General features: G+C 44.0%; 1 protein-coding gene across 1 annotated transcript in view; it reads left to right on the forward strand.

Moving 5' to 3' along the window:
• Positions 1-11,973, forward strand: part of LOC101142762 (autism susceptibility gene 2 protein-like) — a 102,967-nt gene extending 90,994 nt beyond the window's left edge. The window contains exons 3-5 of the mRNA XM_055346898.2: positions 6,734-8,150; positions 9,065-9,169; positions 9,942-11,973. Of these exons, the coding sequence (XP_055202873.1) occupies positions 6,734-6,998 (265 nt within the window). The 3' untranslated portion in view covers positions 6,999-8,150; positions 9,065-9,169; positions 9,942-11,973. The remainder of the gene's footprint in view (positions 1-6,733; positions 8,151-9,064; positions 9,170-9,941) is intronic.
• Positions 11,974-12,359: the final 386 nt, after the last annotated feature.

Here is a 12,359-nt window from a genome sequence, read left to right on the forward strand (position 1 = left end):
TCACTCCTACCCCTGTCTTACTACACAATGATGGTGGTCTCCTCTCTACCTGACTCAGACCCATTTAAGGAAATGTGGAAGGAGAAATGCTCCAGGCTCCTCCCCGTTTCCCAAAAAGAACAAAATGAATGGAGACAAGCCATGAACTTGGCTTTATCACTCTCCTGCATGGTCTGGCTTTAGGGGAAGAAAGAAGACCAGGGAGGAAATCTGCAGTGTGAGCCACTCTTCTCCCCCTGGGTTACTTCTCAGGCTTTTGCATGGGCAATTCTACCTGTACGTAAAATTTCCGTAGGCCCAGGAAACAAAGCAAGTCCAGCAAGTGCTTGGCTAACTGTTGGCAACCAAGGACTTCTGAGATTTTTGCTTATAAGGTTCACCCCAGTTCATGCTTTCAAATGCCCTTGTCTCTCTGCAAAGCCAGCTTCCTGCAAGATTTGTAACTTGGCTTTGGTCAAATAACTTTGAAATTGAATGCTGTATCTCAAGATTGATGGCCCAATAGGCATCAAGACCACATTTGTTTCCTGCCCAGGACTTTTTCAGGGGAGGAGGGATGGATGCGGAAAGGTAGAGCACAATATCAAGGTCCACGAGGGGTGTTCTGCTCCCTTGCCCTACCCCCACATACACACCAACACTACCTGCCTCTCAGCTTCTCTTGCAGCCAGCAGGCCTACTGATCCATCATTTATCACTGTGAGGTGCTGCCTAGAAATCAGGCCCTATGGTTTATTGATGTTGCCACTACTTGGAGGGTCCCGGGAGCCAGGCGCTAGTGGGTTTACTCTTGCAGTGGATGCTGTGGGGCTCTACCCAGATTCTCCTTCAGGACCAAGGCATCATTCCCTCGGCTACCAGGAGCACTGCCTGCTGGTGGCTTACAGTGGAAGCTCTTGGCCTTTGGCCAAAGAGGGCTGCCTTGCTCAAGGATATGACCTCTCCTGGGGGTATCTTGCATTCAATGACTGGCCACTGTGGGGGATACAAAGGCTGGACCCCCTTGCCTCAGTTGGGCCAGTTCTAGGGGCCATCCCAACCCCTGTGTGGCCGGCTGAGGCCTCTGCTGTGACTGCAGCCCAGTTCAGCCTCTCCTGCAGCCCAAGGCTGCTGCCCGCACTCACTCACAGGTGTGGTTCCTATTGGACAACTCTCCAATAGGCCCCCTGGACACAATCTTATTTCAGAGTCTGCTTCCTGGAAAATCTGACATGCCACAATGCTCCCAAAGTCCCTTGGGTGGAGGATTTCCTAATGAACAGCCAGGGAGGAAAGACTTTCAGAATGTAAGAGAGAACAATGCATGACAACCACACCACTGATGTAAATTCAATCTCCAGTCTCCATGACCAGTTCCCCCTCCTGCTCTCCTGGGTGGGTTGGGGGAAGAAGGTAGCTATAGATGTGGTTACAATAAGGTATAGGCTAATGAAATGGTTGAGCCATATTTTTTTTTTCTAGAATGTCATCACAATCTGAAAATATCATTATCTGTCTGACCCTGAAGGCTTTAATCCATTCTTGGGCAAATTTCTGTGTTTTGGGGGAAATCTAAAAATGAGCCTGTGGAGAGGCATGAGGACTGGTTTATGAGTAGGAGTGGTTAGTTGGTCACCTGTTGTATGTGCTTTGAATTAAATGATATAATTCTCTTGCGTTATATCCAAAATTCCAATAAAGATCTGATATTTGAGTTTTGAAAAATTCGTCTCTTATCCATATGCAAAAATGATAAGGTGATAGTTTAATACCTTATCAATGACTGGTTGTGGGCTAGCTTAGAGCAAGGGAATGCTTAGAGGGGAGCGGGGATGTGGGTGTGTGGGAGCAGGGGGTTTGTAGGATGAGGTGGCGGGGACAAAGACAAACAACACCTATTTTTAATTTTTTAGCTGAATACTGTGATGGTATGAGCTCAAACGATGTTTCCCAAAATGCAGTGCCCATATCCCTGGTGAAACCAAAGGGGATAGTAAATGCTACACAAAAAAATTATTGTTGTCATCATTGTGAATTTGTTACAGTTACCTTCTATTATGGCAAATGTTTTTGGTCTTCTATGTATAGGTAGTGAAAAAAAGTTTTCTTTTAAAATAAATTTATTTAAATACAAAATAACTGCTTAAATTAAATATATAGTAGTACAAGTGGCCTTCAGATAAAAAAAATCACAATGGTGGTATGTGAATGATGAAAGTGTGGTTATAAAATCTATTGGCTCAAGAATCAGAGCACAGAGTTTGCTATCTAGCACATTGTGGAAACTTAGCAAATAGTATATAAAATGCCAAATAACACCATCTAGGCTGCATGTCAAATTGTTAAAACTGCTAACATTTTTGCTGTTTTTGTTGTGTTCCTAACTAAGCTAGTTTTTCCCTCTGCTAAATATTGAGCAGAATTGTTTGAGGACTTTGAGTGTCTAGCATGTTTGCACGGTTGATGAGATTTTGTTACTTATCATGTCCATGTCCATATATTATTGCCCATGAATTACACACCCAACATGTATCAGATATCACTAAAGCCCATTAATGAAACATAAAAAGCTAGAGAATTTAAAGGGAATTGGGGCAGCAGGGGGCGGGAAATCTTCTAGTCTGGAAGATTTCCAGACTAAATATAGAAGCACTTTAAGAACCTTGAGACAACTAGTGGTTTCAAACTTTTTCAGTCACAGAACATTCTGTTCAAATAGTAATAGATCTTACTAAGAAGCCCACGAGTGCCATGGAGAAAATGATGAAGAACTGCTTGGTTGGAGAGGTGGGGCAGGGGGGTGCTGAGAACAGGAGAGTCCCTCAGGTGATACACAAATGAAGTGTCCCTTCCTCTTTCTGCCAGTGCCCGCATCCCACCCAGTTCCAGCCCACCCCTGAGGCTCTTGGGGTGTGGCACACTGTTTGAAAACCTAACCTGAAACAGTTTTCCTTCTTATTCCCTCTGCAACTGTAATTTTGTGTCTGCGGTGTGGTCAATGGGCTTTTATTTTATGGTATGACACAGTGACCGCATACTCTCTCTCAGAGCATGACAGATGTGTCTTGCCCAAGGGCATATATATATATATATGTGTGTGTGTGTGTGTGTGTGTGTGTGTGTGTGTGTGTGTATTGAGGGGAAAAACAAACAAATGACCTAGACTATAAGCTCTGTCAGGGCCTTGAGTTTCTGGCTTGTTCATCATTGTGTAGCCCTAGCACTTAGAAAGTCTCCTGGTTCACACTGAATGAACAAACAAAAGAATGAGTAGAAGAGAAAAGTTAGTCATCGATAAATTTTGAAAAATGGAATTAATGGGTCAAAAGGTGTGCACATTTTCAAATCTTTTAGTGAATGAGTTTCTTATGAAGACCAGCTGGGGCAGTGGGAGAGGCCATAGTAATCTAAATGTGGTGAGCCCTGCAGGGGATAGTGCCTGGGGTGAGGCAGTAGCGAATGACACAGAAAAGAAGATGCAAATTTGAGATGCTCAGAGAAGAAAGTAAGAATACTAGTGATGGGTGGGTTTGGGAACCTGCAAGACTTGAGCCAAAAGCACTTTTGGTTTGGATCACAAAGATGCTGTGTGAAGGATTGGAAATACCATGGTAATCCTTCACAAAGCCAGTCAGAAGCTTAGCTCAGGGCAGAAGCCAAGTGTTGGCTTAAAAGACATAACTCAGCAGCCTGTGAGGCAGCTCTGGGTGCACCATGCCATGGAGGAGCAAGCAGGAATGGCTGCATGCCCAACAGCTGCCCTGCTGAGTCTGCCGAATCTGAGCCTCAGTCACTGTGCTGGGACAAGTGTGCTCCTGTCATACATGTACAAAGTGTCCCCACCTCTCCTGAGGCTCCTCCCTTCTCCACCTCTCTGAGCCATCCCGCAAGGCATTGGGTGTTTTCCACCTATTCCCTAAGCTTTTCCAGAAAGCCTAGCCCTTGGAGAGCCTCTCTAGTCCCTGAGCACTCCTAGTCCTCATGGCCTGTGGTGTTTATTTGACACCTATCCCTGTCTGGGTGGCTCACTGGATGTGCACAGGGCATCTCCCTAACTGGATGACAGGACAGGGAAGGCAGGGTCTGCTGCAATTTCATACTTTCCACACCTCTCATAGGGTGCTCCCTCAGGCCATCTGGCTGACTGAATGATACTGATAAACCGAGCGGCTTCTGGGAATGCTCCATTTCCAGTTCCCTCCTGAACCATATGCTTTTTTTGGGATTGTCCAGCCCATTAACGCCCACAGACTGGCTCACAAGTAGGTTTTCTGAGACCGAAGAGGGGCTTGATTTCTTAGAGCCTCACAGTGGAAAAGTACCAGGAGGTGCAGCGTTTTCTCCTTGTAGAACATTCCCACCCATAGGTGTCACCTGGTATATATGCTGAAGCAACTTGCTCCACAGAGAAATATGTTTAAAAGCTCTGCTGGCATAATTCCAGGTGGATTCAGCTAAGCTACTCTGAAGGAACATGCACACACACGCGGACACACAGCCCCCGCCCCACACACAGTGAGATTATTCATAGTAAAGGACTTAGTGACCCAGCTTTAAGGGCAGCTGTACGCACCCATCTTGGATAAACAAAGAAACCTGTAAATGAAATGATGAGGTGTGATCCGTGACATTATCCTCACCTAAGAACTATACTTCGAAATTGTACTTCCATGCACCATCCCTCCAGACCCTATTCTGAAAGATGTGGCCAAGAGTCAGAGAGGAGGGAGGGGAGCATCTTGATGGGTAGAATCTCAAGGCGATGGGCCACTTAGCTGGAGACTTGCAGGGGACTTGCCTCCTCCAGGCACCTGGCCCAGCTCCAAGAGCCCATCGCCAGGGCTGGGGGTGCGAAAATCCAGCTCACTTTCTGTCCCTCTTTCCTTTGCGTGTTCTGGGTCCTGCTTCTGGCCTCGAATAGTGGGAGAGAAAAGCAGAAAAATACTGTGTTTAGGAGCTCAGCTTTTGGAGATGGCAGTGAGGAGGGTGGGAGACAGGTTTAACTTCCTGTTACACCAGGCAGTGGGACCTTGAATAATTTGTTCAATATCTCCGAGCTTTGGTTTCCTCATCTGAAAATGAGTTGATATTTACCTCACAAGATTCTTGTGAAAAATAAATGGAATAATAATTGTAAAGCTTTCAGCATAGTGTCGGGCGCATAGGAAGAGTTCAATAGGTATATGTATTCAGCGACTACTTATTAAGCACCTGCTATGTGCCAGGGATTTTTCTAGGCACTTGGATCACAACAGTGAATGGTGGCTAGTGTTATGGGACCCAGCCAGCTTGGATCCTGGTGGGGTGGGCTGCGTGTGAGGTTGGAGAGAAGCATGGCTGAGCTTGTGATAGGGTAACCTCCATATACTACTTCTACTGAACCCCAGAGTGAGCAGTGGGAAGGGGAGAATGAGGGGGCCACATGATCGCCCACACCCTCAGAGAGACCTGGGTCCATTCCCCATTGGTAGCTGAACGCAAAACTCTCACAGTTGAGTCTAGCACATGGGTCCGCGTCCTCTTACGGGGTAGGGGGTACCCAGTGATGTGGTCAAGAGCCTCCCTCACCCCTGCCCCGAGCTCAGGTTAGCCCCAGCTGCCTCTCCCTGGAACCTGCTGTTGGCCTTCTCGTCTTTTTCTGGGTTTCAGCAGCACTGACAGAAGAATGGGTTTAGTTAGGCATGAAACTATACTCAGGCTTCCCTTGAAAGCAGTTTCCAATCTCTTCCTGAATTCATTCCTTCCCTCCATTTACCTTGACTGGTTTACCTTGGTGCTGGCCTCTGCTCCCAGGGGTCAAGATTTGAGCACCTAAGACACTCAATAACGGAGGTGACTCTGTGGAAGTTAGGGTGGCACATTCATTTCCATGAACTGTTCCTTGGGACAACAACAATAAAAAGTCATGGAGGAAGTAATTACAGCTGGAGCCACAGATCTTGCACACGGCAGCAGGAGTTGTTTTGCCTGTTGGAGATTAAGAGGTATAGTTTCCATGTCAATTACAGGTGGGAAACCCGCCAAGCTCAGTGCTGTTCTCTCATCCTTTCTGTATTTTAGGACATCTGTGCAGCCTTACCATTCCTATGGACAGAAGCAGGAATGTCACCTCCGAACACAGGAGAGCTTGTGTTAGCTGAGCTCTGGGAAAAAGGCATATTTGGGGTTTCCCGGCAGCCCCTATGCCGGGGCTTGGTTTTCAAGGTTGCCTGCAGTCTGGCCTCCCGCAGGCCTTGCAGCAATGGATATTTAGAGCAATCCACATGCACAGTACTGATGGCTGGTGCCCAGGGGAGCCTGCCGGTCTCTTATGGGTAGGAAGAGAGTTTGCTTCTTGGACCAATTAATAAGGAAGCATGGGCCAAGGGCCCCAAACAAGGGGATTTTCTTAAGTACATCTCAGCTTAGGCACAGCTCTGGGGCACTTTAGGTACAGGCCTGAGGCAACGACAGCAGGGAAAAAACTCCATTCTCAGCCAGGTTACCCCAGTGTGCTACCAATGGGTATTTCAGAGTTCCTCAGCAGGGACTGTGTCTCCAGGCCCTGGGACACCTTGCAAACCTGTTGTTTCTATTGAAAGGGCCCAGGCCCACCCCACTGCTGGCCTGTGGTTCTCTTCTGCTCTTTCACTCTAGCTTGTTCTCTTAGGACACCATCTCTAGGAAGAGGGGTGGCCAACCAAGACAGACGGGTCGCCAGGGCCCCCATTCCCACTCTGGTTAATAATGATCTCCCTTCCCCTCTGCTTCCCAGTACCAGAGATGTCTCCAAGAGCACCAGCAACCCCAGCTATCTGGATCTGAAGTGGATATGCTCAGAGGCGTCCTGGCCCACCCCACCCCCCACCCCAGAGAAGATGCTGCTGCACTCAGAAGATGCCAGAGCTAGCCACCACCCACACTGCAAGTCTGGAAGCTCTGCAAGGACCCAGCAAGGCAGCCTGCTCAGCGAAGGCTTTGTCTCCTGTGGCAGGAAGAGCAACATTAAGAACAAGAAGCCCGGGCTGGACTACCCTTGAGATTTAATGACCAGAGCTGAGACCCCCAAGACCACAATGACTATGGAGGGCTGTCATTACCTTGCCTGACCCTCTAATGCCTCTCAGTTCAAGGAGGCCACTGAGTGAAACCGGAGGCTGGTTTTCCGTGGAAGCCAGCGGCCCATCCACCTGCTCCACTTCCCTGCCTCTTGCAGCCTCTGCTCAAACACTGTCGTGGCTTGGCAGCACTACAAGACAGAGTGAAAACAGATACTTCTGCCCCCATTCCTATCTCCTCTCATTTACGCAGATTAAATGCTTTCTTTCCTTGTTTTACACTGCTAGGATTTTCATCACCCTGTTTTTTCTTTCTCTACATCAGCTACAAGAAAAAAAAAAGGAGTTACTGAGCAACTAAGATGTCACAACTGTTTTCAGTTTTATTAATGAGTTGTTATACTTATTTTATAGATAGAGAATTACCATTATAACATTGCTCCATTGCCCACTCATCCATTCACGCATCTGTCCATCCGTCCATCCACCCATTTGTCCACTCCCCAAATGGTCATCAATTGTCTACTGTGAGCCAAGCAAAGTGCTCCTTACTTTGGACTCTGAATCCAGTGCTGTTTCTACTTCACCATAGACACATGCCCCTTGAGTATAAGGGAGCTTGATTCATTCAACAAATATCTGTTGTCTACCTCCAATGTACTGGCATGTTCTAAATGCATCCAACAAAAACCTAAATGAAAAAAAAGAAAAGCCCATTCCTTCAAGGGGATTGCATTCGGACTGGGGGAGACAGATAAAATAAAAATAATAAAGTCAAATATATATGTTAGTGACATGTGCCGTGAAGAATAATGCCCAATAGGTAAATGGGGCAATTAACAAATGTAATGTAAATAAATTATTTCCATGAAATCATTGACTCACCAACAGAGGGAACACAATTTGGTCCATGGTAAAATATTCCTTGGTATTAATAATTTCTTCTCCTAAAGTATTTCAGGGGCTGCCAAGCTGCTCTCCTGTTTCCTCTTCCTTGGGGCTGATTGCATCCCATGATGTGCCCAGGTTTTGAGATGCTCCTCGTGAATGAAAATAGAACTGTCTGGTTCCTCCATCCATAGCAAGGGAGCCTGGACAGAAATAACTTCTGTGCGTTTCTCCAGCTACATTTAGGTAAGTGATACCTTTTCTTCGTTTTCTTTAAGATGTCCTATAAAACCCTATTGATGTAGCTCAGTTGTTTGAAATTTATGATGTTTTAGATAGGCTTTGGCCTGAGATTGCCTTGAGGAATGGTGCAGGTAAGCAAATTAAGAATAAAAATAAGATTGCAAAAAATTGCACCACTTAAGGGAATTAGTTGCTTTTTTCATTATCTTTAATAATTTGTTCTTAAATGCATCAGAGGGACCAAATCATAGCTGACTGATCGGCTTGTTATAAATAATTCTCACCTATTCCTAAAAGCGGGGGCCTGTTGTGCACTTGCTACCTCTGTTTAGAGAATATTGTGCTTCAAGCCCATTGGATTTGAAAGTAATAGAAATGGTCTTTTTAAAACAAATATTCTAGAATAAGCACTTCATTAAATCGAGACCCACCTTTTACCCAAATTTAGCTAGACTTTAATGTGCATCACACATCTCTAATCTGGGCTTTTCCTACAGCCTGTTTCAAAAGACATATTTGTTTGGCCTTATCAGTGAGGTATTCAATCATGCTTCCCTTGTATCAGGCACCTCAAGGGCAGGAGCTAACACAAATGTGCTTGGTTTTTAATAGCTGAAAATATGTCTACGTGAGGTTAACTGTATTTACCCAATGCCAGATACCTGAAAGAGTGTGAAAAATTAAGGTAATTATTAATGTCTCCAAGTAGCTGGATGATGGTGTCATATTTGCAATGCATAGATTATGCCATCATGTCAGATTTGGGACACTTTGGGAGGTTGGGAATGAGATGCGGATGGGTGGCAGTGAATAACATCAGACAGGGTGGATACGTAATTCCAAAGTTGGAATTAGTGTCTCTATTTTAACAGCAATTCCTTTACTTAACAGCAATTATTTTCTGTTTATCATTTTAGGGAAAACTAGAAAATACAGAAATATATCAAGAAGAAAAAAAATTTAAAAATGACCCAAAATCCCACCAACCAGAGACAGCTATTAATGATTGTGGTATATTTATTGTAAGTCTCTTTATTTCTGTCTTCATGCAAACACATTTTTAAAGAATGGACACTGGTATTATATTGTTTATACAACTCTAAATGCTGCTTTTTCACTTATTACAATTAGGACTTTTTTCATGTTAATAAATACTTCCTGAAAACATAAATATCTAATGGTTACATCAAAATTTATTACCTTTTCCTTGTTGATGAGCATTTAGGTTGCTTTCATTTTTTCTTGCTTATATAAAATAAACATTCTTGAACATAAATACATGTTAACAGCTCTGAAAATTACTCCATGCCCTTATTCTTTTTCTTTCTTTCTTTCTTTTTTTTTTTTTTGAGACAGGGTCTCACTCTGTCACCCAGGCTGGAGTACAATGGCATGATCTCTGCCTCCCGGGTTCAAGAGATTTTTGTTCCTCAGCCTCCCGAGTAGTGGGACCACAGGCGTGCACCACCATGCCTGGCTAATTTTTGTATTTTTTGGTAGAGATGGGGTTTCACCATGTTGACCAGGCTGGTGTTGAACTCCTGGCTTCAAGAGATCCGCCCATCTCAGCCTCCCAAAGTGCTGGGATTACAGGCGTGAGCTGCTGTGCCCAGCCATGCCCTTATTCTTGATCACCTTCCCTGCCTTTGGAGGGGTTATGGAGACATAAAGTGTGCCTAAGATCCTGATAACAGAGCAGATGGTTTATTTTTTGTGGCAAGGATATTTTGTGGCAAGGATGTTTTGCATTGATCAGTTGCATTTAATAAATTAATTACTTTATTTATTCAATAGGAATTTACTAAAGTCATGCTATACGCTAGGCACTGTGGAGGAACTGCAAAAAGACTTCAAGGACTGCACCGTCTTGTTGGAAAGATGCCTAGACAACATTTGAGAAACCCTGATCGTGTTTGATGACACATAACTGGTAACAGTTACATGGAATTTTCTATATGCTATATACAAACATACAAATATATGTATGTATATTTACTCAACCCTCACAACAGCTACTACTGTTATTATGAATCCTGTTTTATAGTGAGAAAACCGAAACATGGAGAGGTTAAGTAATTTGCCCAAGATCACATAGCTACTAAGTGGTGGAACTGTGATTAGAATCCAGGCATTCAGGCTCCAGAGTTCACACTCTTCACATACTACATCTATCTTGAATATAACAATGTAGAGAAAAAGAATTATAGCAAGCATATGTCTAGGTAAGCATTTTCCAGAAGTGACTGTTTTTTTGCATTGGGTTTGTAAACTTTCAACAATAAAGCAGGTTGGACTTTATATCAGTCAAAGCAGAATATTCTGATGTCACCTTCCCCAGTGTTTAGGATGTTGATGAGAATTGCTAATCCAAGAGAAGAAAATAATCTCATCTAATTTGGATAAGTCAATTATTTGAAAGTAGAAGAACCACCCTTCCGCCTCTCTTGTTCTAAGGAACCTCTGGGGGAAGTACTGGAAAAATAATGCTTTCTAATAAGCCCAATAGGGCTTTTGATTTGTAATAACTATTTTAATAAGTATCAGTTCAATTCCTATTATTTTTAAGAAGTTCATTGAATGGATTAAAGAACAAATGAATGAGCAATGCTTTAGGCTATAGGCTTTCAGAGGACATAATTCTGTGAAACAGACTCAGTGGTATGCTGGCACCAGCTCCTACTTGCGTCTCTTTTCAACTTTGTGTTCAGTGACTTTGCCTTGGTAGCTTGACGTCAGCCATGGCGGGAATATTTAAACTAAATAACTGAGAAAATGATTCATATTACAGAGCTTTTTTTTTTTCCTGGAACTAAGTGTTAAACATTTACCAGCACACCACTGCCTAGACTTGTTAGGAAATTCACAAGTGAGAAGAAATTCTGTGATTCCAGGAGATGAAAGAGGGAAGTGTAATGAGAATATCAACTTGAATCTTTTTATCTGTTGCTTTCTTTAATTCGGTCATTTCAGAGGGTGGGTAGATTTTGTTAAGACAGTTGAAATATTTAGGTAGGTAGAGGGGTGAGTGCAGTTGAAGAGTAAAGGCTGTTTGGGGCAGACAAAAGAATGATAGCACTCTTTCAAGTGCTCTGCCACCAGCAGTAAAAGTCGGGAGAAGGACCTAGCACCAGGACACCTGATCTGTCCGGCGTAAGCGAGTGCTGAGTCAAAGGCCTGCAATTCAGGCCCCTGCTCTGGGGCACGTTCAGTTTCAGCCAGGCCCAGCTCTCTTTCCCAGGTCCATGGCGTGGATGGCACCCAGAATCCAGGAGGGGAGTGCTGGTGGATACACCTGGGAGGGCCTGGTGGAGGACCATTTGCATGCAGAAATAAGGAAATAGACATATTTGAGCTGGAAGAAAATCTTACATGTCTGATCCATTTCACAGATAAGGAAAAGGGGCCCCAAAGAGTGAAGAGGGGATGTCCTGAGGTCATGAGGCTGGCTTACAGCAAGGATCTGGACCGGACAGCAGGGTGTGACCCTCAGCTGTCCCCATACTTGCTGCTTGACATTGGATAGGTTATTTAGGCTCTATGTGTTTTCTCATAAACACATAGAAGTTAGGTAAAAATGGTGGTGTGAGAATGAACTAATACATGTAAAGAGCTTGCATGTAGTAAGCTCTCAATAAATATTAATAATACTGGGCACAGTGGCTCACACCTGTAATCCCAGCACTTTGAGAGGCCAAGGCGGGTGGATCCCTTGAGGTCAGGAGTTTGAGAACGCCCTGACCAACATGGTGAAACCCCATCTCTACTAAAAATACAAAAAATTAGCCAGGCATGGTGGTGGGTGCCTGTAATCCCAGCTACTCGGGAGGCTGAGGCAAGAGAATCACTTGAACCTGAGAGGTGGAGGTTGCTTTGAGCCCAGATCATGCCACTGCACTCCAGCCTAGGTGACAGAACCAGACTTCATCTCAAAAAAAAAAAATTAATAATATAGAGCCCTTGTGTTGGCACTGTTCTCTTTTACAGCCAGAAAGAGAGAAAGATTACAGAAAATAAAAATATATTAATACATTAAAGGCATAATACTGTGAATTAATACTGATTAATTCAATATACTATTATATCAAAAACCAGGATACTATAAATAAATAATATATGGAAAACCACCATGCACATTGGTAAAACATTAACATTTTCAAATCTCCAATCCAAGAATTTTCCCCAAATCCAGATTGTGCAGGTATTTTAGTGAAT

Source organism: Gorilla gorilla, chromosome 6 (assembly GCF_029281585.2).
Source record: "Gorilla gorilla gorilla isolate KB3781 chromosome 6, NHGRI_mGorGor1-v2.1_pri, whole genome shotgun sequence".
Taxonomy (NCBI): domain Eukaryota; kingdom Metazoa; phylum Chordata; class Mammalia; order Primates; family Hominidae; genus Gorilla; species Gorilla gorilla.